Source organism: Triticum aestivum, chromosome 5D (assembly GCF_018294505.1).
Source record: "Triticum aestivum cultivar Chinese Spring chromosome 5D, IWGSC CS RefSeq v2.1, whole genome shotgun sequence".
NCBI lineage: Eukaryota > Viridiplantae > Streptophyta > Magnoliopsida > Poales > Poaceae > Triticum > Triticum aestivum.
Genome location: NC_057808.1, coordinates 248006967 through 248031406, shown reverse-complemented (window position 1 = coordinate 248031406; position 24440 = coordinate 248006967). Strand labels below are relative to the sequence as shown.

Below are 24440 nucleotides of genomic sequence, written 5' to 3'. Positions count from 1 at the left end.
GCTGCTAAGTCTTCGATCTTCACCTCATTTATGCGGGGAAGCTAGGGTTAATTAAACAAGTACATGTTAACAGCGTGCGTCAGACGGATCAGACCAGCAATGCTAATTTATCTCTGAGTGTGTGTTTCATCTAATGGAAGGTCAACTCTGAACGTGCATGCATGCAGTGTCAAATATTGATCCAGGCTCTGCAGCCAGCTAAGTGTGGCGGTGCCGCGTGAAGTGAATGGTAAGCAGAATTGCCAGATCATAACGGCCATTGGAGGATGCAATGCATAGACTAATAATCAACCTTTGCTGCTAAATACAGACAAACAAGGCAGGAGGCCTTTACACACACTGCATCCAGCACCAGTAGGTACATGGCTCTACACCTATTCTATGCTAGATGAATGTGATCCAGCAAGCAACATGACAGGGCTCATTAATTAGCACAAAACCATCACTAAACTAGTTTATCATGCTTGTTTGTTTGTTTGTCCTGATTAACGAGGGTGTGCATGGAATTAGCAGCCAACCTCCCTCATTGACACCTAGCTTAGCCTCCATCTTCCTTCCTGGCTGGCTGCTTCCTCTATAAAAAGGCCAAGCTCTGCACCCATCACCCTCCCCCTTTGCAACCATCTCCATACATTGCTCTATCTTCTCTTCTCTTCTCTTCTCTTCTCTAAGCCCGTAGCAAAGAGGAAAGCACTGCCATGGCCGGGGCTCAGACGGGGAGCAGCGCCACACCGTGCGCGTCATGTAAGCTCCTGCGGCGACGGTGCACCAGGGACTGCGTGTTCGCGCCTTACTTCCCGCCGGAGGACCCGCACCGGTTCGCCACCGTGCACAGGGTCTTCGGCGCCAGCAACGTGAGCAAGATGCTGCAGGAGCTCCCTGCGGCGCAGCGGGCTGATGCTGTGAGCAGCCTGGTGTACGAGGCCACCGCGCGGATGCGGGACCCCGTTTACGGATGTGCCGGAGCCATCTCCTACCTCCAGCAGCAGGTCTCCCAGCTCCAGGTGCAGCTCGCCGTCGCGCAGGCCGAGATCCTCCAGCGCATCAACCACCCTTCCCCGGCCACTGCATTTCATCTGCAGGAGCTCCAGCAGCGCCAGGCGCAGCAGCAGCAGCAAATGCAGATGGATGATGATGACAAGGCGTATAGCAGCCTCGTCATGCAGAATGATCTGATGAGCACGCTGCTGCTACAGGAGGCGTGCCTTAAGAAAGAGTCCCTATGGACATGATCATTATGTGCCATAACTGTCTAGTGTTTTTCTACTTTGATGATTCATAAACAGTGTCTCTGCTTCTGTAATTTTCTGAAAATTGGGAAATTGAGAAGAAAGTTGATTGCTTGGGACACATGTTGTTTTGGATAATGCCTCCGCATCGCACACACCCAGTTGGGACACATATTCATGCATTGCATAGTACCTCCATTTCTATTCATGGGTAACCTAGACAAAAACTGGTTGAGGTTTTCTGAACCACAAAGTTCAGTTAGTTCAGGCTTATCTCCACAAGACATGTTTGAGGAGTGCCTTTGTCCTTGCAGTTGCAGATATTGTTGTTTGTTGAAGATGTGAAGCGCATTTGGCTTCACTCACATGGTATGCACAGTAGGATCCAAATAGTTTGTTCGTGCACATCACGACATGAAGCATCCCAAGGTAGAAGAACTAATTAATGCTTCCAAATGGAAGACCTGACCTAATAGATTCCTAATCTCTCTGCACAAGACATGTGTCCTGTGTCTGAACCAGCACTTGCCTGGCTTCACTAACATTTGACCTGTCAGATATTGCTTGTTATATACAGACCTTATGATAATGGCTGGATCTTACGTAGCTCCTGATGGCTGAGTGCCCCGTGTCACAAATACAGACAAAACCTAATTAAGATCTCTGTCAAAGAATGAGTTTTCAATTATTTTGCTTCATGAACTCTTTACAGATTGTTTCAAAGTAACGGTTCAATGGATTTGCTAGACATGATTGATGGAGATGAAGTTCTTTTACTAGTTACACATGATTGGTTTTGTTAGGGCATCTCCAACGGTGTACATCAAACGGCCGCCAAATGTCCGCGGACACTTGACATCAGGTCGGGCGGATGTCATCCAGTGCTATCCGTCAAATTTTCCCCCTATTTGTCCGGCCTCCTCCTTTGACAAATTTTCTTGATTAAAAGCAATTCAACGATACATTTAAATAGTTGCAAACAAATGCAACTAATAGTAAAAGCACTGGATGTTCAATAAGTTTTATACCTCCATCGAGCTTCTTTCCCCGCCTCCTTTTGCGCATAGCATGCATAGACGCCACCACACAATTCGTGAACAAACTTCGCCACATTGGGATCCAAGTCGTCGGCCTTCACTTAGAAGATCTTTTGCTCCTCGCACGCTTGTTTGACTGCAAGCTTCCTCGCTTGAGCTCCATCTTCTTCCTTTGTATTTTCATGAACACGTTTAATCTCTCCACCTTCATTTCCTCCTTGAGCTCATTGCACTTGGCACAAACCTCCCCCTTCTTCGCCATGATGTCCTCGAACTTGTCAGTAATCTTGGTCGCCACCCCTTATTGCTTCTCCTTCAACTCCATAGCTTGGATCACCAACTACATCCCCTTTGGCATTGGCGGTCTCGACGGAACTAGCAATGTTGCTCCACTTGCTTTGCCCATTCAACTTGCACCAACAATGGAGCATCGGGAATGGTTTGCCCTCATTCTTGTGGTATAGCGATGTGCGTCCGGGCTAGCAAAGCAATACAATCACATGATCAACAAATTGCATCATAGAGCAAAAAAAATCACATGACCAGCACATAGAGCAACAAGAAGCAGAACTAACGAGCTTGTGGAGTGCGACGCCACTTGGCCACCAGTTTTGTGTTTGCGCATACACATCACCAATACTTGTTGATGACCTCTTGAATGGTGTACCATCGATGACTTATCGAGCTCGAATTTTGATCAGGGATCTTTTCCTTGTTGTAGGGCTCGTAGTGCCTGTTCTCATGAAACCAATCATGAACACTTTGCCAAAAAGTCAAGCCCTTTTGCTTTGCACTATGAAACAGATCAACACTTATTCCCAACCAAACCAAATAGAACAACTTGTCCTCCTTGTTCAAGTACGCCAAACCACTCTTCTTTGCATCTAAATCGGGCATCGACGGCTGCTGGGTGTCCGTCGATGGCTCTGGCTCTGGCTCTGGCGAATAGTGATCATCTAGTTGTTTGTCTTCGTTCCGCCGTAGAGCTTGGCTGGAGGCATTTTGCGATACAGTGATCGGGCGCCCGCAGACAAGGGCTCCTCTGATGGATATCGCGATCGGATGAGCGTCAGTGACTCGGTGAACACGTAGTCACTGTTGAGGTCGACGGTGTACGGTGGAGGCTCGCCAGAGGTGAAGGAGGCGGCGGAGTGATGCGGCTTGAACTGTACAGGAAGGGCGGTGATTGCCTTGGCGGCACCGGTATGCAGAGTGCTGAGGCGGAGGAGCTCGGGCCTAATCGACCGCATGCGCCTTCTTCTCCCTCGCCCTCACGTGCCGGTCTTGCTGTTTTATAGTCTCCATATTCATCGGCGTGGATGAGGGATGTATGGGCTCTGGGTCTGGTGGGAGGATGAACATGGTGCTGGGCTCCGTCAGATCCATCGAGGCAGCGGCGGACGACTGAACGGGCGGGGGCGACAACGTTCGGGGCAAAAATGGCGGAGTCTGGCATGGGAAGAGTGGGGCAGATTGTGAAAATACCCGGGTGCCGGATAGGTTTTGGGTGGGACCGAGATGTCAGAGTCTGATGTGACGGACGTCCGGACTCCCCTAGAGCTCCATCCGGTTTAGGCCTAAAAGTTCCTGGTACGTCCCGTCTAGACATATAGGGGAGGTTTGATGATCCGCGTTGGATATGCCCTTAGAGCATCTACGTTCGGGCTCTCCAAACTCAGCGGGCGGACGGCCTGACAGCCCCCGATCATTAAACTACGACCCAGACGAGCTCCTCACATCAGCCCTATACACCCCCTCATACCCATCCCAACTCTGGGGCAGGTATGGGAAGGCCCGGACGTGCCCTGGTGCGTCCGCCACATCGGTTTGGCCCACCTTGGCCCCCACAAATAGCCCCTTAGGACGAACCATAGACCGAAGTCAATCAGTTCACTCCATTCTCTCTCTATCCATCTCTTCCACTCCCAGTCCAGTCCACTTCCGATTGATGGCCGGCGACGGCAGCAGTGCCGGCTCCGGTGGGTGAGCCTACTGCGCGATGTGGAGGAAATCACCCTCTGCATTGCTTTGAGGCGGCCGCGGCTGGACCAGGGCGGCAACAGCAGCTCCAGTTCCGCGACCTCGCCCGTCGCCCGTTGACGCAACGCCGGCAACGTCGCCGGAGCCTCCTGCCCATCGCGCAGCTCCGCCCGCTCCGCGTCCGTCCAGGTACGCCGACCACCACGCCCGCAAGCTCAATCTACTCCGGATGGTGTACCCGGGCACCACTGGGTCCTCGTGCCCGCGCTGACGCGGACAAGGACACCCGAATCTGAGGCATGGGCAGCCCACCGCGATCGGCAGCTGGTGAGGGAGAGGGCGGCGGCGGGTGAGGCGCTGACCAAGCCCTGGTGGATCTCGAGGACGCGCTCGTCTCGTCGGTCCTCCCCCGCTCCCTGGCGATAGCGAAGACGGATGCGCTGCGGCTCCGCCTCAAGAATGCCAAAGCGCTCTGGCTCGCCATCGAGCTGTCGGAGCGCGAGGCAACAGCCAAGGCGAAGGGGGCCCGGCATGTGAAGGAGTAGGACCGCCTGCTCCGTAGGCTGACGGGCCAAATCTGCTCTGATGATGGCTTGGACGTCACCGACGGCTCCAGCTCCGATGATGATGCCCCTCCGGCCGCCGACGCCTACATGGAGCGGTACAACTGCATGGGCGACTGCAAGGGGAATGGCTGGCGAGAAAATGATGATTTCCTCCGCCCTATTCTGTTTTATTTATGTTTTTAGTATGAATGTGCACTGTCCGGCGGTGAACTTTGATCCTTTTGTCTGGCGATGAACTATGATCCTTTTGTATCAGATGAATTTTGTCCTTTTTTGCTATTAAGCATGTTCATCGTGTTCATGTACGTAACGTTGCATGGGTTACATGAATTTGGGGTTCGGATACGAGGGACACGGCTGTGCCAAATGAGGGGTGCCTGGTCATTGCTTGCGGACGCGCCCGGGTACGTCCGCGGGCATTTGAGGGGCCGGATTAGATATATCTGGCTGTAGATGCTCTTATAATATTAGTTGTCATCGTGTGGATGCATGCATCAAGTGTCAATCTAGGACAAACAAAGGATCAGTTGTAGCTAGCCCCCACAATGCTGCTTACGTTATCAACATGCTTGGTAGAGTCTTTGGCTTCTTGCGGACATACGTGTCCCCTCCTGCAATATATAATGTGACAGAGAACATTGATCATAGATCTACAAAAATGATACAGTATTAAAGCTCTTGGGTGAATCAGGGTTTGCTACAGTCCAGCCAACCTCTGTTTTATATTTTCGTCTACCCTAATCATTGGTGGCTTAAGACCATGGACAAATCCCCTGAACTTACCATTTCCCACTCCTTAGCTGGAACAGTTGCCATTTCTCTTTTTCCTGTTGAAATGAACATCGGAGCGGGACTTTTAGCACACTGATTATATTATATTGTTCTTGTTTAATAGCAGTACATATGCTGGCCATAGTTTTGTTTTTTCTCAAGATATACTGGGCATACTTGATTTTTGTTTTCTTGGAGACCATAGTTGATAGTTTTCGTTATTGTTTTCTTGAGGCCATAGTTGATACTGCATGATAGAGTTAATACCAGAAATTTACTTAAAAGAAAAATATATGCACCTGGGCTGTTATGATTGTGTATTCTGCACTGAAGGAGTGGAAGAAACTTCACTACACCTCTTTTGGGATTGGCCTTTTGCTCAAGACTGCTGGGACACCATGATTCCTTCAAGGCAGAGAGGAACTTCAGCATATGATGATATACTGCTTGTTCATCACAAGTTGCAGAACCCATTGCAATGGCCATGATCATACTAGGTTGTTGGAACATTTGGAATCAAAGAAATGGGAAGATGTTCAGTTATCTCCTACAGTGCACACAGATCCAAACTAAGTTTCAGTGTTGCACATTTGGAATCATATTATTCCACGGGCAGCACTGAAACTAGACTGAATCTCATATTAAAACTGCATTGACCAAGAGGTTTCTTGGGGAAAAAATAGATTGACAAAATGACAATTCCCATCCCAGGTTCCAATTGTGATGGGCTGATAGGATCAAAAGTATAAACATAGACCCAAGAAGTTGTAGGTGTTTCTGGGCCATATCCATGTGTACTCGGCCCAGCTTTGAGCATGCATATAACTGAGTAGTTTGGGTCAACCAACACCACAGAATAAGGCCAATGCCCACTGAGGATTGGGGACAGAAACCCACAACTACTCCCTCCGTTCCATAATTCTGGAACTAAAACCCAGAGGCAGAGGGAGTAGCAACCAAAGGAAGATTTTGTGTCTTATTCTGCTAGCACACTTCCAAAGCCAGTTAAAGATGATGTGAGCCTCTGCTCCTGTCTTCAGGCTCAGTGAGATGGATGAGTATCTGTTATTATTGCCCTGGCATATCCATTTATCTTGAGTTTGACAACTGGTGTGCTGGCTCCTTAGGAGTTGAAGGTCATTAAGTTGTTCAAAAACTTGTTCTGAGAGTGGGGTGTGGAATAGATCATAGCTATCATTAGAATTGAGCAAGCAGGCCAAGGACTGGGTGTCATTTTTGGCCAAAAAAAGTGCAGTTCAGGGAATATGTGAATCAGAGGTCTGTCCACCCACTTTTCATGCCAAAGTTTTATTGTGCCTCCATTGCCAGGCTTGCAGTTTGTATTACTCTTGAATGAGGGCAAAAGTTTGAGATGTGTTCTCCACCAGCTTGATCCCACCATTCTTGCCCCTGAGAGTTCAGAGGAGTAATATTTGTCCCAAATCATCTTAACCCAAGGAAGGTTCTCTTGTTTAATAACTTGTGGAGGTTTTTCATGAGCCTTTATCATGCACTGCAATATCCAAGATTCCAATCCCACCTTCATCTCCAGGCCTGCAAACATTGTCCCAAGCAATTAATGTAGGATATGAATTTTCCTGGCCATATTTTCTCCAGAAGAAATGCCAGATATACTTATTAATTTGATCAATGATGCTGGCAGGCAGGGCAAGGGCATACGTGAAGAAAATAGGCAGGGCAGAAAACACAGACTTGATCAATTGTAGCCTTCCATCATAAGATAGCAAAGTGGAACATCCTGTCAGTCTTCTTAACTACTGTAACTACCAAGTAATAGCATGCTGGACGGGTTACCAAGACTTGAATGATTCTGCAATTTTTTGGGCTCTGAAAATAGCAGGAGATGTCCTCCCAGACATTAAATGATGAAAATGCTTACCTTGCAACGGATGTACGGTCTATGAGAAACTGGGGTTAGGATTTGCTCCATCAGTATTGTATTCTACAGTATTCTTCAAGTCTAAGGCTTGATGGATGCCTCTTGTTTGCCAGCATAACCCTCCAGGCTCTACCAGGGCTTTGGCATAACCCACACATGTCTTTCCTCCGTCGCATTAATCGCAGAAAGGAAATTAACAAAGACGACTCTAATCATGTCTAGCTTGTTTCAAGCATTGTCCACACGTACATCGTTGGTGCGATCAATATTACTCCAATTATTTTGGACTGAAGCCATACATGAAATCTGCAGCAACTAGTAGGAGTATGTGATTGCCGTGGAAATTAAGAGCACCACAGGAAACAGGGGAGGGAGGGAGAGATTTGCATTATTGGTGGTCGTACTAGAAAACACATGGTTTGGTGAGGTGGTTGAAGCCAAGCAGGACATGGTAGCCTTTTTCGGTTGTCGTCCCTGCGGGTATTAGCAGCTAGGTGGGTAGGCCCGCTGTGGTCTTCACTCTTTTGACCTGGGAGCATCAATCATTTTCGCAGATGTCACAGTACTCTGCACCAGGTTTACTGCAGGTGGATGCTGTTCTTCCAGCAACCTACCTGTGTAAACCGAAATGATCAGGCTGGGAACAACATGAGAGTTGAGAGTTGAGAAGCATTGACTGAAAATCATTGCTGCCGTGTGACCTCTGAGAACACCATATTTAGTCTGTATGCCATGAAGATAAGTAGTTAAATGCTGCAACTGCAGGTTTGATACTACTACTCCACAAAGTAATAGCACTGTCGGCAATCAAACTAGCTAGCTACCATATTATTTCCTGCCAGCAGGCTGCTCACTTGAGTAAGGTTCAGAAATCGAGCTTCATTTCTAAACCCCTTTCTAGGAGAAAGCTGCAAGTGAGATTACGACAGGTATGCCTATTATTGCTAGAGTGTTATTGATTTCTGAACTCTGTTTATACTACGTAGTAGTTTTGTGTGATTATGCAAGTATTATTACTAGAGTGTTATTTATATCTGAACTCTGTTCATACTAGTAGCATGCAGCACGCGCGCTAATTATCACCATGCCATGCGTGATCAGTGAGTTTAGTAACACAAACTTTGGACCAGCGCACATGGAATACATGGTACTTGCATGGCATGGCTCCTTACACAGGACAAGACGGATGGAGAGCAGTCGGAGACGTCCAAATAGTTTCCCATTGGACTTTGTAGCAAGCAATTAGCTTTTGGGGAGCAAATTAAAGGTGGGCCAGCAGTAGGTATGTCCATACATCTCAAATGCACGTTGCCAACCGCTTCTTCGGCAGATGTTACTAGCTAGCCTTCCTTCTAAGGCTCGCCGCGCTCAACTGACGCGGCCTCCAGTACAGGTCAGTAATAAGTGCAGTACCCTTTGTCCATTCCTGCAAGTCAGATTGTTCCGTCTTCCATGGATATTGTTGGTGCTCATCAGTCATGCCTTTCATGTCTCCACCAGCTGCATGCCATTCCATGGCCATGGCCATGGAGAATCTCAGAGGAAACGGAATGATCGGATTGCAGAGTGAGTGACTGACTGGCACCGTATTATGCAGACCCCACTGGTTAGATAGGACCGGGCTATATTTGGACATGATACCAAACAAAGCAGGTGTGGGCATAGAATTCCTTCCACCTAACACTTTATGCGGCCTTTGGGGCGCCGCTGATCATTTCATACTGTGCTAGCTAGCTAGCTAGCTAGCTTGCTGAGAGAGGAGATTGCTCAAAAAAAGGGAGAGGCTATCTATTTTGGTTGGGCAATTTGAGATTCAGCACCAAACCAAATCAGGATTTATCATCTGTCATTCACTCATAGTAACAGCTTGCCAGGTAGTACCTTCAGCAGTTTAAATAGTCCTAGTGTCACAACCAATCACATTATTCATATGTCCGGCTACTTCTGTCAGAAAAGAGGTGGAAATGAAGGCCGAAAAAAGGCAAATCATTGGTCGTGTGGTGTTTGCCACTCGGATTAATTGACAACACACCACCGTGTTGAAAAAGAGACGGCCAACATGTATAAGTTAATTCATTCAGGGAGATCACCACTTTGACGCATGCATGCAACAGACAAACACACGTTAAGACGTGTTGACTGATCAGAAATACTACTTAACTAGTAGACGGCAGTAACAGATAAGTACTAGATAAACTTCGATTGATGAATATATTGATATAAATATACATATATAGTGATGTGACCGTACCAGTTAAGGTTGTTTAGTACTGCTACATCAACTGATAAAGAATTATGATTGCCATTTTGAAATGATGGAGCATGCATTACTGGACTTCACATTCAGGGGCCTCTATACCAGTGGCTTTACATTAGCTTATTCTGAATGCTAATTAGGTAAGGAACAAAGCAATTAATGCAAAAGACTTCTTTCCCTGTACACCGCCTTTCCGTTGCTTAAGTTCTAAATATCATATCCTGAAAGTGACGCGCAAACGCAAGCACGTTGAAATAAATATATTTTGCTTTTTGCTGTGCTAGCTCCTCCTCTGTTGAATGGCTGGTGTGACTCTGGTGTGGTGTGGTCTGGTGGATTTGATTGATAGATAGAAGTGTCGGCACCAGAAACCAGCACTTGTACCTTTACCGCCTTTTGCTTTTATTAAACAAACTAGCCTTACATTATGGACACTGGCAGAGCACATGCGTGGAGTGAGCATGAGCCTGACATATAAAATCATCTGCAAATTCGGAGCTGGGTAGACCAAACTTACAAACACCACCCATCGTCACCTCTCTTGCAGCTTCAAACTTTCAGCGCCAGTACCAACCTGCTGCACATTCTTATACCTTTGAGTTAGCTTACAGGAGGTTGCACTGCGGGCAGGCGGTCAGGGTGATCGATGATGATGAAGGTTAGCCCAAGGGTCAGCGTTCACGTTTGCTTGTGCAGCACTAGACATGGGAAGGAGTGCCCCCATTACAACAATAAAAGAGGGGACAGCGCCACAGCCGATTCACCAGAGAAAATGAAGCCGGAGCAGGCCGCCCACAACAAGATGACCACGGCGACGTCCTCCCCGTCCCCTGTCGTCGGCCTGCGGGGCGTGGTGAGCTCCCTCGTCGCCTTCTTCATCGTCGTCAGCACCGTCTCCCTGCTCTTCGACCGCGGCCACGAGTCGCAGGTGCAGCTGGCGGTGCAGCACCGGCACCAGGAGGTGAAGGTGGCCGCGGCCGGGAGCCGCGAGGCGCAGGTGCAGTGGACGGACGAGCTCATGGGCGAGGCCGCGAGGGGCTCCGGCGAGGAGTGCAACTGGTCCGTGGGGCGGTGGGTGTACGACAACGCCTCCCAGCCGCTCTACTCCGGCCTCAACTGCTCCTTCATCTTCGACGAGGTCGCCTGCGAGAAGTATGGCCGGAATGACACCAGGTACCAGTACTGGAGATGGCAGCCCGATGGATGTGATCTTCCAAGGTATGGCTGGTTTTGTTACATTTACATACATGCATGTTTCTCTAGAAAGAATAGTTGAGTTGAGAGTGGTTTTCTAGCTCGGTTTTGTTCATTCATGCCAACAACAAAAAAATGCAGCATGCCTGAAACTATATAGTACTGCACTGCTACTACCTACATGCTCTGTCAGTGTTGCGAAATTTCGAAATTGAACTCTTGGGGAGTAAAAAGAAAGAGTTTTATCTTTTCTGGAATATAAGGGAATTAAAACCTTAGCTGCTTGGCCTCTAGCTGAAAGCCTTAAACCAAAGGATGCATGATAACTAGCAATTGAACACCTGGAGATGGCAAAATGGGTGGGATTGGCCTGCTGAACCAGAGGGTAGCGAAAGATCAACAATGATAAATTTCCATTTTTTTTCTTGCTTTGTTCACCACGCAATTCCATACACCTGCATGGCTAGAAACAGATCATATATATGGCATGGCATCCAGTCATTCACGCCTAGTACTGTCAAAGGGTCAATAGTATTTGTGACATGCGGGCTATTTTTTACATGTTGAAACAGATTCAACGCCAGAAAATAGTTATATGATTGCTCTGCCTCTGCTCCCAAAGAAAGGAACCAACGGATAGTGAAAGATCATGAGTTGTGAGAATTTCACATCTTGTTCTTATTTCTGTTATGTTGAAACTGTGAAACAGGTTCAACGCCACAAAACTGCTCGAAAAGCTGAGGAACAAGAGGATGGTCTTCGTCGGCGACTCAATCAACAGGAACCAATGGGTCTCCATGGTGTGCATGGTGGAGGCCTCCATCCCTGAAGGCCAGAAGATGCGCGTTTACAACGGCTCACTCATCTCCTTCACGGCATTCGTATGTTCCTCAATCTCTGAACACTTGAAAGAATATACTGGAAGTAAGGCATGCCACTTTCTGTCAGCTGATCGAGACGCACTGTTTCAGGAATACAATGCGACAATCGACTTCTACTGGTCGCCGCTGATACTGGAATCCAACAGCGACAACCCGATAATTCACCGGGTTGAGTACCGGATCATACGGGCGGAGAAGATTGAGAAGCATGCCCGTGCCTGGGGCAATGCTGACGTTATTGTTTTCAACTCTTACCTTTGGTGGAGGAAGCAGAAGCCCGATATGAAGATGAAGGTCATGTAAGTACATCATTTTACACTCATTGCTTGTCAACAAAAGGAAAGAGTTATCTGAAACTGACGCGAACAAGTTGATAAAGTTTTGGATGCCATGAACTGGGATTTGAAATTAGTAACAAATATAAATATAATTGAGCTAGCATGATGAGTGATGAACATCTTCACCATGTGCAGGTATGGTTCATTCGAGGATGGTGATGCAAAGCTAGACGAAGTGGAGATGGTGGAAGGTTTTGAGATTGCTCTCAAGAAACTAACGGAGTGGGTGGGAGCGAACGTCAACAACAAGACTAAAATCTATTTCGCAGGCTCGTCGCCTACCCATACCTGGTGAGACCAAAAACTGAAACCTATCCATCAACCGTTAAACCTGACAACCTGACAACCAACAGATTAAATTTACAAGTATATCACACAATCTTCTCACACATAAACAAACTTTCAGGGCGAGCGACTGGGGCGGAGACGACAGCAACAAGTGCCTGAACGAGTCGGAGCCGATCCAGAAGGTCGGGTACAAAGGCGCGACCACGGACTACAGCATGATGGACATGGCGAAGCAGATCTTCAGGCCACTGGAGCAGAAAGGCATAAACGTTCAGATACTCAACTTCACCCAGCTGACCGACTACCGCATCGACGCGCACCCCACCGTGTTCCGGCGGCAGTTCACCCCCCTCACGAAGGAGCAGATCGCCAACCCGAGCAGCTACGCCGACTGCACGCACTGGTGCCTCCCCGGCGTCCCGGACGTGTGGAACCACTTCCTCTACTCATATCTCGTGCAGAAATGATGTAAATATACATATACATGCCATTTCTTGTTCGTTCGGGGTTTTGTTGTTGCAGTTGTGGGAGGGTCTAGATTAGGCCGCTGCTGCCTTTATGTATAGGACATGCCCCGCGTCAAAAAAAAAAAAGAAGGTTTCTCTGCACTTGCTTGTAAAGAGCCAAGGAAGTGTATATGAGTACTCCTACGTGGAAAGGGATTAAGGAGATGTTCATTTTGGAGGCGTGGGAACATATATATAATCCAGCCTGCAAATCTTATGACACCGTGTTTGGCTACTAGGGAAACGGAATGGGAGTTTGCTAGGCGATTAAGCTTGGGAAGTTGATTATTAATCTCAAACCCACGTTTGGTGTGTGGTGGGAATTAATGATGCGAATTTGAGAGAAGTTTCGTCCCGCGTGAACTAATAAGGGATTAGTGAGTCGAAAGCTAGTCTAACTTACGTATATATCATTGTGGATGTTTTTTTGGTGTTGCAAGAGTTGATTAGATCAACGGCTTATTTTTTTTTCCAGCAATGTTATGTCTTATAAAGCCAATCTAGCGGCCGTGGACTAAGAGGGATATAAAGGGTTTAAGTCTATTGGTGAGGACTTTGGCCACCGCTTTGATATGGCAGTTTTGAAGTGAGATGGGCCTAAAGGAGTTTGGTGTTCCCACGGTTTCCTTTTTTGGCAGTACTATGATGTGGGATATATTTATGTGTTCAGTGTCGGTGGTCCCATCGAAGAAGTCTTGGAAGCATTGGGTGATAGTTGGTTTAACGAGGTGCCAGAAGAAAGGGTCAAAGTCGTCGGCTTGCAAGGGGGTTCATGTGGAAGAAATCATGTTTAGTTTCCTGCTCAGTAAAAGCAGCATCAAGGGTGGAGAGCACGGGGATGATGGTTGGATAAATAGAGGCTAGGCGAAGTTCCAATAGGTGGGAGCTATGGAGTCAGAGATTTTAGTGAAGACTTGCTTGAGGATGGAGGCTTTGTGATTGTGACTGAAGAAATCAGTGCCTTAGTGATAGATGGAGTGAATTCTATTTATTTTTTTGCAAACTCTACAAGGTGGAAGCAATGAAATAGTGCAAATTTTCACCTCCCTCAACCGCAGTCATAATCTTGGCACGTAGTTTCCAGAAGGCCCTTTTCATGTCCGATCCATATTAATTGTCGCTGAAAGGGATGTATCTAGGTGTATTTTAGTGCTAGATACATCCGTTTGAGTAACAACTAACATGAATCGGAGGGTGTATTGTTTTTTGAAGGATCACGACTGCAATTTTTTTGGTTAAAGATTCTGTAGGTGAGGGTTGGCAATTTTCTTTTTGAAGGTCTAGGAGTTGAATAATTTTTTACAATTTTTTTCACGTAGTTGGGCCGGAACCCCGGACCAGGCCCATTTTTTAGGGCACATCGTGTGCGTTGAAGTGCGGCAGTGAGGGAGGCTGTCAAGTTGGCCTGTGGGCCCAAATTGGTGGACCAAGCTTTTTGAACAATCTATTGACATGCTCGAAAGATGGCCCAGCCCACTTCGAATTTGAATTGGTTCGTGCACGGGAGAACAGTGTTGATTTGGACTAGCAGGGGTACGTGATCGGAGGTAAATCTGGTTAGTGACGAAAGAGTTGTATTAGGAAAGTAGTCATTCCAAACTAAGTTAAAGAAAGGTCAATTGATTCGTTCTATCCTAGGGATTCCAGATTGTTTGTCCATATAAGGCGTCTATCGAGAAGGGGCAGTTCCATAAGGGCAAGGGAGTTAAGGGTGTCAAAGTTAGCAACAGAAGCGGTTCCGCGGCAGTCCTGATCGCCGACAAGGAGATGTGATGGTCGAGAGAACAACGAGGTAGGAAGGAGAAAAGTTTTGGAGAGAGTAGAAGTGCTAAGCGTTTTTTTAGGAAACAGCAGGACTCTGCTGCGTATTTTTATTAATTTTCAAATAAAAGATACAAAAGTAGTTCATGAAAGTGAAAAAGGAACTATACAACAAAGAAAAATAAAACTAAGAAAAGCTAGAGAAAAACAAACAAACAACACATACAACAATAACAATTACATCCTCCTTCTGAAACAGCATATTATCTGAACGTTGCAACCCAATCTGCCATCCCACTGTACTCCTGCCTTCTTGCCCTATGTATGAGCCTCCTCTTTGAATTTGCGCCTGGAAGCATACAAGTTTGGGGGAATCTTTTTAAATGTGAAGTCATTCCTTGTTTTCCATATTGCCCAAGAAACAAGAATTATGATTTCCAATGTAAAAGGCAAACCGAGAAGGTGCTTGAGATGAGCCACTTCATCCTGTAAATTTGTGTTCTGGGGCTGCCATGAGGGACACACATATTGCCAACAGAGTTGGAGCATACTGGCATTGGAAAAAGAGATGTAACATAGCTCATAAAGATGTAAAAGATACAAAAGTAGTTCATGAAAGTGAAAAAGGAACTATACAGCAAAGAAGAATAAAACTAAGAAAAGCTAGAGAAAAACAAACAAACGGCACATACAACAATAACAATTACATCCTCTTTCTAAAACAACATATTATCTGATGATCTCTTGTTTCCAGAGAGCGATGGTTGCACATTACGCAGGTGTAATCCTCAATGAAGAAATTTTTCCGGTGTAACATAGCTCTAGTATTTAATCTGTTGAAGATCAATAGCCAGTAGAAAAGTGCTAAGTGTTGATTAACTGAAAGCAATTCGGCTAGCACATCCACACATCTCCAAGACCTCGAACATTCTAGGTAAAAATTAATAGGATAGAATGCTCCTTGATCTCTCTTCAAGAGCTTACACAGCCTGATTCCAAGCTTTCCTTTGAGAGGTGGTTTGAACTCAAAACTCATGGTGGATATGCTTGTTCTTCTCCCGTCAGTTTTCTTTTGCTGCCTGCATCTTGTACTGTCCCAAGTCAGACTCCACAGGTGCTTAGCATGATCAATGTGAAACCTTTCTCTGTGAAGGCCCAGTCTAGTTTCTCTGGAATGGGAGCTTAGATGCCCCCTAGCCTCGCTTCGGGCAATCACCCGGATCAGCTCTGACCACGTGCCTCTCCTCCTCTCCACCGCCGACGATCGGCCTCCGGTTCCGCCGCGATTCCGGTTTGAGCTCTTCTGGCTCAACCAGGCGGGCTTCCTCGAGGCGGTTGCGGCTAAGTGGATTTCCGCGCGCGCCTCTCCTCACCGCTCCATGTCCGATGTTGACTCGTGATAGTTTTGCGCCAAGCTCGCCCGCCAATTTATGAAGGGTTGGGGCGCGAACCTTGGGCGAGACCTTCGCGAGCGCAAAAAAGCCCTCCTGACGGCCATCCAGACCTTGGACACCCGCGCGGACACTTCCGGGATCTCCCCCGACAAGTGGATGCTGCGATATGATCTCGAGGATCAGCTCTCGACCATCTACACAGACGAAGAGGCTTACTGGAGGCTTCGGGGTACCAAAAGATGGGTGCTCCATGGAGACGCCAATACGGCGTACTTCCAGGCGATCGCGAATGGGCGACGTAGACGGAACTCCATCCATTGCCTGTGGGATGGAGATTCCCAACTTGTCCGCCCCTCGGATATTCGTGTCCATCTAGACGGCTTTTATAAAGCCCTCCCCCCACCCCTCGGGGTGGGGTAGCACTGGCCCCCGACACTTGGTCGGGCCGCCAGCTAGTGACTGCCGACGCTAATGCCACTTTGGTGGCGCCTTTCTCGGAGGACGAGGTCCTCGCGGCCATAAAGGGTATGAGCCCCTCCTCGGCTCCGGGGCCGGATGGACTGCCAGTGATGTTTTTCAAAACGTTCTGGCAAACCATCAAGCTGGAGGTCATGGCCCTCTTCGACGAATTCTTCTCGGGGACCATGGACCTTGGGCGCCTGAACTATGGGTTCATCACCCTCATCCCCAAAGTTCCGGGTGCTTCGGATATTCGCCAATTCCGGCCTATCACTGTGATCAATGTGATATTCCGGATCCTGGCCAAAGGGTACGCCAATAGGGTGACCCTTTTGGCTGATTCTGTCACTCACCCCAACCAATCCGCCTTCATTCAGGGGCGGTTTATTTTGGATGGGGTATTAGTCTTCCACGAAGTCCTTCACGAAGTCTGAGCCAAACACCATCGGGCGGTCTTCCTGAAGCTTGACTTCCACAAGGCCTATGATACGGTTCATTGGCCCTTCCTTCGGGAAGTCCTGCTCCGCAAGGGTTTCTATGACCGGTGGGTGACCAGAGTGATGCAACTCGTTTCCTGCGGTCGGACCGCGGTTAACATTAACGGCGAGATCGGGTCCTACTTCCCCACTCTATGTGGGGTTCGCCAGGGCGACCCGTTCTCCCCGTTTCTGTTTAACATGGTGGTCGATGCCCTTGCTGTTATCCTGGATAAGGCCAAATCTGCTGGCCATATCCACGGCTTAGTCCCTCACCTGGTAGGAGGGGGAGGGGTCTCCCTTCTACAGTATGCTGACGACACCATAATAATGGTGGAGGGCTCCGCCTTCGACATTGCCAACCTGAAGTTCCTCCTCCTATGCTTCCAACATATGTCTGGACTCACAATCAACTTCGATAAGAGCGAAGTGATGATTCTTGGCTACCCTCCTGAGGAGGCCCAGGCCATTGCTGACCGGCTAAACTGTCGACTGGGTACTTTCCCCACAACCTATTTGGGGATCCCCATTAGTGACTCGCGACTCACCGTGGCTGACCTGCGCCCGACTGTGACCCGGATGCAGCACCGGGTGGAGCCTTGGAAGGGGCGGTGGCTTTCGAAGGCCGCCAAGGTGATCCTCATCAACTCCTCGCTTGCCAGTCTCCTATGGTTTCTCATGAGCTTCTACAGCCTCCATGAGACGCTCCATCAGGAGATCGCCAAGTACCAGTCCAGGTTTTTCTGGGCAGGCGAGGGAGACAAGCAGAAGTACCATATGGTGAGCTGGCCCGACATCTGCAAACCCAAGGACCATGGGGGTCTAGGGATCTTGTCTTCTCGGTGCATGAACATTGCTCTCCTGACCCGATGGCTCTGGCGTATCGCCAATGGGGATGGAGGCCTCTGGCTCACCATCATCAGGAATAAGTACCTCCAGGGCCACCCCCTTGCTTTCTGCCAGCGCTCTAGCGGCTCCCAGTTCTGGCAGGCTGTGATCCAGCTTCTTCCCGTGCTCCGCATTGGCACATCCATCTCGGTTGGCTCCGGGTCGTCGACCCTGTTCTGGTTCGATCGTTGGCTAGGGGACTCCCCCCTGGCCGCTCGCTTCCCGGAACTATTCACCATAGCGGTTGACCCTCGGGTCTCTGTTGAGACGGTCCTTATTGACTTAGGGCGTCTCGCCTTCCGGCGCTCCTTCGGCCCACATGAGGTGGCCGCCTGGGACTCCCTCCTCCAGGACATCGCGCTTCTTCCGATGGACGTCGAGGACGCCCCTGACTCCATCTCTTGGCGTCTAGAGTCCTCTGGCCGCTTCTCCACTAAATCCTTATACGCGGCCATCGCTCCCTCGACGGCTCCTGAGCCCTTTAGTCTAATCTGGGACATTCGCCTTCCTCTGAAGATCCGGATTTTCCTGTGGCAGTGGATCCGGGGACGCCTTCCCTCTGGGGTTGAGGTCCTCGAACGTAATGGACCAGGAGATGGGATTTGCCCCTTGTGTGGCACGGTCGAGGATGCTAACCACATCTTCTTCTCTTGCTCCACAGCCCAATTCCCGTGGTCCTGTTTCCGCGAGACGGTTGGTGGACAGTGGTGTAATACCAACTTCCCCGACTTACTTGCTGAGATTCACGCCTCCCCCCCTCGCTACCGCCACATTCGTTGGTTGTGCGTCGGGGTTCTCGCCTGGACGCTTTGGACCATCCATAACAAGCTTGTCATTCAGAAAGTGCCTCTTCGACGTGCGACTGATGCTGTCTTCAAAATGTGTGGTTTCTTGCAGCTCTGGCGGCCGCTTAGCCGCCCCCAGGACCGGGACGTCATCAACACCCTCCTCGCCGACCTTCGCTTGATGGCAGTCCGCATGGCGCCCCCGCTGCTGCCCCTCCTCCGGAGCCCGATTAGAGTTCGGGCTGCTGGGCGTGAGTGTGTTGTGTTTTCTGTTTCCAGGGCTTGTTGAGCTGTGCCCTCAGCAGTAACCCCTTTGTGTACTTGTGTTTGTCTGAGACTTGTTTGTGTGTGCGTGTGTGTGAACCTTATTGGATGTTGGCTTGGGCGGTTTGCTTTATAATATAAAGCAGGGCGAAAGCCTTTTTCGGTAAGGCCCGGTCTATTGTTACATTCCATCCAGGATCGAATTATGAATTCATGGACTCAACTTCGTGTATGACTGGTACTGAACTGTGAACTCCTTCGATTTCATATAAGATATTTTCTGTCCATGGTATGAATCAATACATACTTTATGTGAAGAGCAGCACATTGAGTCCAGAAACGCATCTCTATGCTGGTGAGTAAGTCCTGCGTGATACTTAATTGTACTTTTCTTTGTAGAAACGAACAAAAAGTTACTATACGATAAGTTGATCGCTAATAACATACCATATGGTGTTGCTACTTCTTCATTTAGAACTGCAAATTGGTATCTGCAACAGGAATTAATGTTCAACTTATACAACAATATTTATATTTTGCCGTCGAAACAAATCCAAATTTATTTCAGCTGACACTAGAAAGTTCTTTATTCTTTACTATTTTCCCTACATTTAAGAGAGAGAAAATCAAATGTGAAATTCCTCCGGTTTATGGCTGCCATTCCAGAATTGGTTGAGAGTAACAAAGTCATCAAAACAACCATTTCAACTTGCAGAATTCACCAGAAACAAATGGTCTTTTAACAACTCCAACTAATCCATCACTCATCACCTGAAATGAAGCCCGGATGGCTGCGTACACTAGCTCAAAGATGACGACGAACCTGTTAGGGCATCTGTTGTCTACTGCTCAATTCATTGAGGCAGCGTGTTTGCTTGAAGAAAATAATCAAAAAGATCCATTTTTTCCTTGTCTTTATTTTCTCATTGCCAACTGCGCTGAGTTTACCCATGTCAAACTTGATTAGAGTATTTCTAACAGATCACGCAAACTGGGCCATCTGGTATAATAACCGCCAGTTTGCAGGATGCATCCCGTAAACCCGGTCCCGAACAGATCCTCTAAATCCGGCCGTCTTGAAAAAAAAATTGTGGGATCCCGAATCCGTGAGCCTATTTCTTCTATATCTACGGGATTTCGCCCGGTTTTGGAGGCTCCCCTTTCCTTTGGGGAAAGTGTTTGGGGCCGGGGCACCGGCGCAAACATTGGGCCGGTCTCCCTCTTCCTCGCGTCTCCTTCATGGGGCGCGCGGAAGCCCTCTTCTTCTGCCCCCTCCTCCCCACCCCTTCCCCATCCCTTCCCCTCTTCCCGAGCTGCGACTGGGCCACCACGAGCTACTTCGCCGGCGGCCAGGCTCCCCTCGCCGACTGCCATGGCTGCCTGCCTCCATGGCCAGATCCATCCCCTACCTCAAGCCTTCACACGGGCGCATCCCCTCCCCCCCTTCCCCTCCCCCCTCCCCCCCCGGGCTGCGACTGGGCGACCACGACCTCCATCGCCGGCGGCCAGGCGCTCCCTCGCCGGCCGCCATGGCTGCCTGCAGCCATGCCCGGATCCTCCCACGTATACAAGTGTTGCAACCGTCACCTAGAAAAGCTTCAACAGCCGTTGAAAAAGCTTCAACCATAGACATAGAAAGCTTCAATGGCATTGCACAACAAGGGAAAGCTGCAACCGTTGTTGGATTTTGCTACTACCGGCAAAGCTTTTTGCTACATCCATCAGGCAGAGCTACGACCTCGCGAGGACGACAACGATTTTTTTTGCTGCAACCGTAGCAGGCTTTTGCTACTACCGTTGGAGGTTTTTGCTACATCCAGTAGATAAAAAAGCTTCAACCAGACAACAAAATACAGGAAAAGTTACAACCGTTTTGACAAAAAGCTTCAACCCACAGATGAAAAAGCTTCAAACAGAGATTGAGAAAATCCTCCTCAACGACGACCATGGCGTCTCTCTGTGTTTTTGTTGCAACCGCAGAGTAAAAAGCTGCAACCCTTTGTGAAAAAAGCTTCAAGCTAGGTGAAAAAAGCTTGAATTGGCACGGTGGAAAGCTTCAATCCACGAGAAAAGCTTCAACAGGCATAGAGAAAAGCTTCAACGATGAGATAAAAAGCTTCAACCTGACTCGCCAATGGCAGCGAGCAGCGACGTTGAGAGCTGCGTCGGCGACACGACAGTCCAGCGACGAAGGCGGCTGCTAGGTGCTGCGACGACAAGGGGTGCCGGTGTGCTTCAAGACGGCGCCATTTTTTGCTACGAGGGGGCGATGGGGCTTTCTGCTGGACCGTGGGGGCGAGTACGGATGCTGCGACGGGGACGAGGACGGCGGCTGGCGGCGACAGGGACGGAGAGCGCATCCAGCAGCGTGGGACTAGGGGGGGAGGAGGTCCAGGTGAGGGGGCTAGTCGCCGGCGACAGGAGCGGCTGGGGTGAGGACGCGGTGAAGAAGAAGAGGAAGAAGTCAATGCGGGGGAAGGGGACTCGAGGAACAGATCTGACGGCTCAAGCTCGCGGATCGGACGGCTGGGCCTTGACCGGCCCAACGATTGGGCCGGTGCGCCGGCGCAGATCACTGCCCTTCCTTTGGCGAGAGGGAAATTTCAGCTCCAACCACTTTTCTCGCAGCAGGCGCCATGGCTTCCCGAGCTTGATTCCGGCCAAATCTCACCACTGCCGCCGCACGCGAGTTGCCACACACCGCCGTTGCCGCACATGAGCTGCCGCATGTTGTTGTTGCCGCCGCCCGCGAGCTGCCGCACGTCGCTGGCGCCGTCGTGGCCCGCCGCTGCCCACGAGCTAGCTAGCTATTGCTGCTACTGTCGCCACCGCGAGCTAGCTAGCTCACTGCTGCCGCCACCGCGAGCTAGCTGCTGCTGCCTGCTCGTTGCGTCCGTCCATGTGGTCTATGTCTTGCTCCACGGCGGCCGTCACCGGCAAGACGCGCACCCCTCCTCTGTATCTGATGAGATCCTCGCGATGGATGCATCGAGACGGATTCAATTGTAATTTAACGAAAGTTTTTAGGGGGGTTTGTGCAATTTCATGGGGACAATGAAATATTTTACGAGATTTGTTCTGCCGGAACAAAAGTCATACTGTAAAAATGCGAAAAACATTTTGGGGTATCCTTTAAACCGATTTTTGCGGGACGGGATATACGGAATCTGCTAAAGATGCTCTTATGTTGTGATGTTCTTCTATGATAAGGCAACAATGCCGCTGACAGTGATAAGGTCACTCGGTTGAGCTCCCCGGCACTATTGCAGCTTCTAAGCTTGATTGTGCCAAGGTTGATTCCCGTGTTCCTCTGCCTTTCTAGAAACCATTCATTTTATAGCTAAATAATAAGCATACACTAGATCTTTTATTTTTTCGGGAAACCTACACTAGATCTAACTTGTCCGAAGTTTTAATTTTTTCTTACTGATAAACAAAGTTTAGTCTGAGGATTGCTGAATTTGAGTTACACACCAGAGTCTCAGTTATGGAATATTTTTATAATGAATAGGCAATGGAAAATCCTAAATTGGAATATTAGGGGATGGAAGACAAAGACAAGTGGTTAGCTCTCTCTAATAAAATTGAGGAATCTTAATGTGATATAATCTGCCTGCAAGAGACCAAAAGACAATCAATTGACTCTGCTTTCCTTTAAAAGTCCATGCCCAAAAGATTTAACAAGTTTGAATATGTGCCATCTGTTGGAGCAGCTGGTGGATTACTAATGGCCTGGAATGATAAGATTTTTACTGAAGTTAAAGTATTTGGCAGTCAATATGCTCTATCCATTGAATTCACACCCAATTACAATGATAGCAAGTGGATCTTGACCAATATTTATGGGCCTTGCCAAAATGATAAAAGAGCTGAATTTATTGATTGGTTTGAAAACATTGATATGCCCACAGACTAGGATTGGCTAGTTTTGGGAGATTTTAACTACATAAGGTATCCTTGCAATAGAAGCAGACCTGGTGGAGATATTCATGACATGATGAATTTTAATGCTGCAATTACTAATCTGGGCCTTGTGGAAATTCCCTTGAAGGGCAGAAACTTTACTTGGAGTAATATGCAGGAAGCCCCTTTGCTTGAAAATTTGGACTGGTGTTTTTCCTCAGAATCATGGACCCTCAATTACCCCAGTACTAGTTCTTATTGTCTTGCCAAACCCATTTCAGACCATGCCCCATGTATTGTTTAGACTGGTACAAGTATACCCAAGTCAAATATATTCAAGTTTGAGAATTATTGGTTGAAAATACCAGGGTTTCAAAACACTGTCAAAAACATTTGGGATCAAGAAGTTCAGGCTGACACAAGTGCCAAAAAAATTACAGCAAAATTCAAAAGACTGAGAAAAGGTCGAAAAATAATGGTCGAAAAACATTTCCCAACTGACCATGCTCATCAAGAATTCAAACCAGTTGATATTGTTGTTTGACATCTTGGAGGAATCTAGAGTGATTTCTACAGAAGAGTGTAATGGGAGGACTATAATCAAGCAACACCTAAGAAATCTACTATCATAGCAGAACATATATTGAAAGCAAAGAGCAACAATTCGTTGGTTCAAATTTGGTGATGAAAATACTGACTTTTTTAGGCAAAAGCTACTATCAAATACAAAAACAACCACATTAAAACTTTTCTGGATGAGAACTTGGCGGAACACACTGAACATCAAGCCAAAGCATCCGTTCTATGTAGAGCATTCAAAGATAGAATGGGTACATCAAACCCAATGGATTTATTTTTCAATATGGATGAACTATTTTCAGATAGTCCATCCATCACAGAATTAGAGACACCATTCATCAAATAAGAAACTGATGGAGTTATCAAGGATCTTCCTTCAGACAAAGCACCTGGACCAGATGGATTTAATGCAGCTTTTATTAAAGCTTGTTGGAATATAATTGCTGAGGACTTTTATGAGCTCATCAATGGTTTTTATCTGGGAAAAATCAATCTGCAACCTATCAATGGTTCATTCATTTCTCTAATTCCCCAAAAGGACAATCTACAACATCCTGGAGACTTCAGGTCCATATCTCTGCTAAATTGCTCTATCAAAATTATTACAAAATTGATGGGCAACAGATTGCAAAAAATAATTCTTTAACTGGTGCATACCAATCAATATGGCTTCCTCAAAATAGACCCATCCAAGATTGTCTGGCATGGGCTTTTGAATTCATACATCAATGCCAGCAATCCGAACTACCAATGATTTTACTGAAACTTGACTTTGAGAAAGCATTTGATATGATAGAGCATGATACAATCTTTGAAATACTAAAAGCCAAAGGGTTTGGGAAGAGATGGGTAATGTGGACTAAAATGTTTTTCAGTTCAGGTTATTCATCTCTGATGCTAATGGGGTTCCTTGCAAGCAATTTCATTGCAAGAGGGGAGTAAGACAAGGAGATCCACTTCCCCCTCTCATCTTTGTTCTCATTG

The 24440-nt window shown here is 47.9% G+C and overlaps 2 protein-coding genes across 2 annotated transcripts; both read left to right on the top strand.

Moving 5' to 3' along the window:
• The first annotated feature begins 249 nt into the window (after positions 1–249).
• On the top strand, positions 250–1348 carry LOC123124618 (LOB domain-containing protein 12). Its single transcript, XM_044545205.1, has one exon. It carries the CDS (start codon positions 699–701, stop codon positions 1230–1232), a length of 534 nt encoding a protein of 177 aa, XP_044401140.1. The 5' UTR covers positions 250–698; the 3' UTR covers positions 1233–1348.
• Positions 1349–10209: 8861 nt separating this feature from the next.
• Positions 10210–13164, top strand: LOC123120493 (protein trichome birefringence-like 34). The gene is made up of 5 exons (XM_044540498.1): positions 10210–10958; positions 11644–11815; positions 11906–12114; positions 12289–12444; positions 12560–13164. The coding sequence occupies exons 1-5, from the start codon at positions 10387–10389 to the stop codon at positions 12906–12908; spliced, it is 1458 nt and encodes a 485-aa protein (XP_044396433.1). The 5' UTR covers positions 10210–10386; the 3' UTR covers positions 12909–13164.
• The last annotated feature ends 11276 nt before the right edge of the window (positions 13165–24440 follow it).

Bases quoted from the DNA above. Each gene is read 5' to 3' on its own strand.
- LOC123124618 (XM_044545205.1), top strand. From the start codon at position 699: ATGGCCGGGGCTCAGACGGGGAGCAGCGCCACACCGTGCGCGTCATGT.
- LOC123120493 (XM_044540498.1), top strand. From the start codon at position 10,387: ATGATGATGAAGGTTAGCCCAAGGGTCAGCGTTCACGTTTGCTTGTGC. The intron at 11,816-11,905 runs GTATGTTCCTCA...GCACTGTTTCAG, and splicing joins TCATCTCCTTCACGGCATTC to GAATACAATGCGACAATCGA. The intron at 12,115-12,288 runs GTAAGTACATCA...CACCATGTGCAG, and splicing joins GATATGAAGATGAAGGTCAT to GTATGGTTCATTCGAGGATG.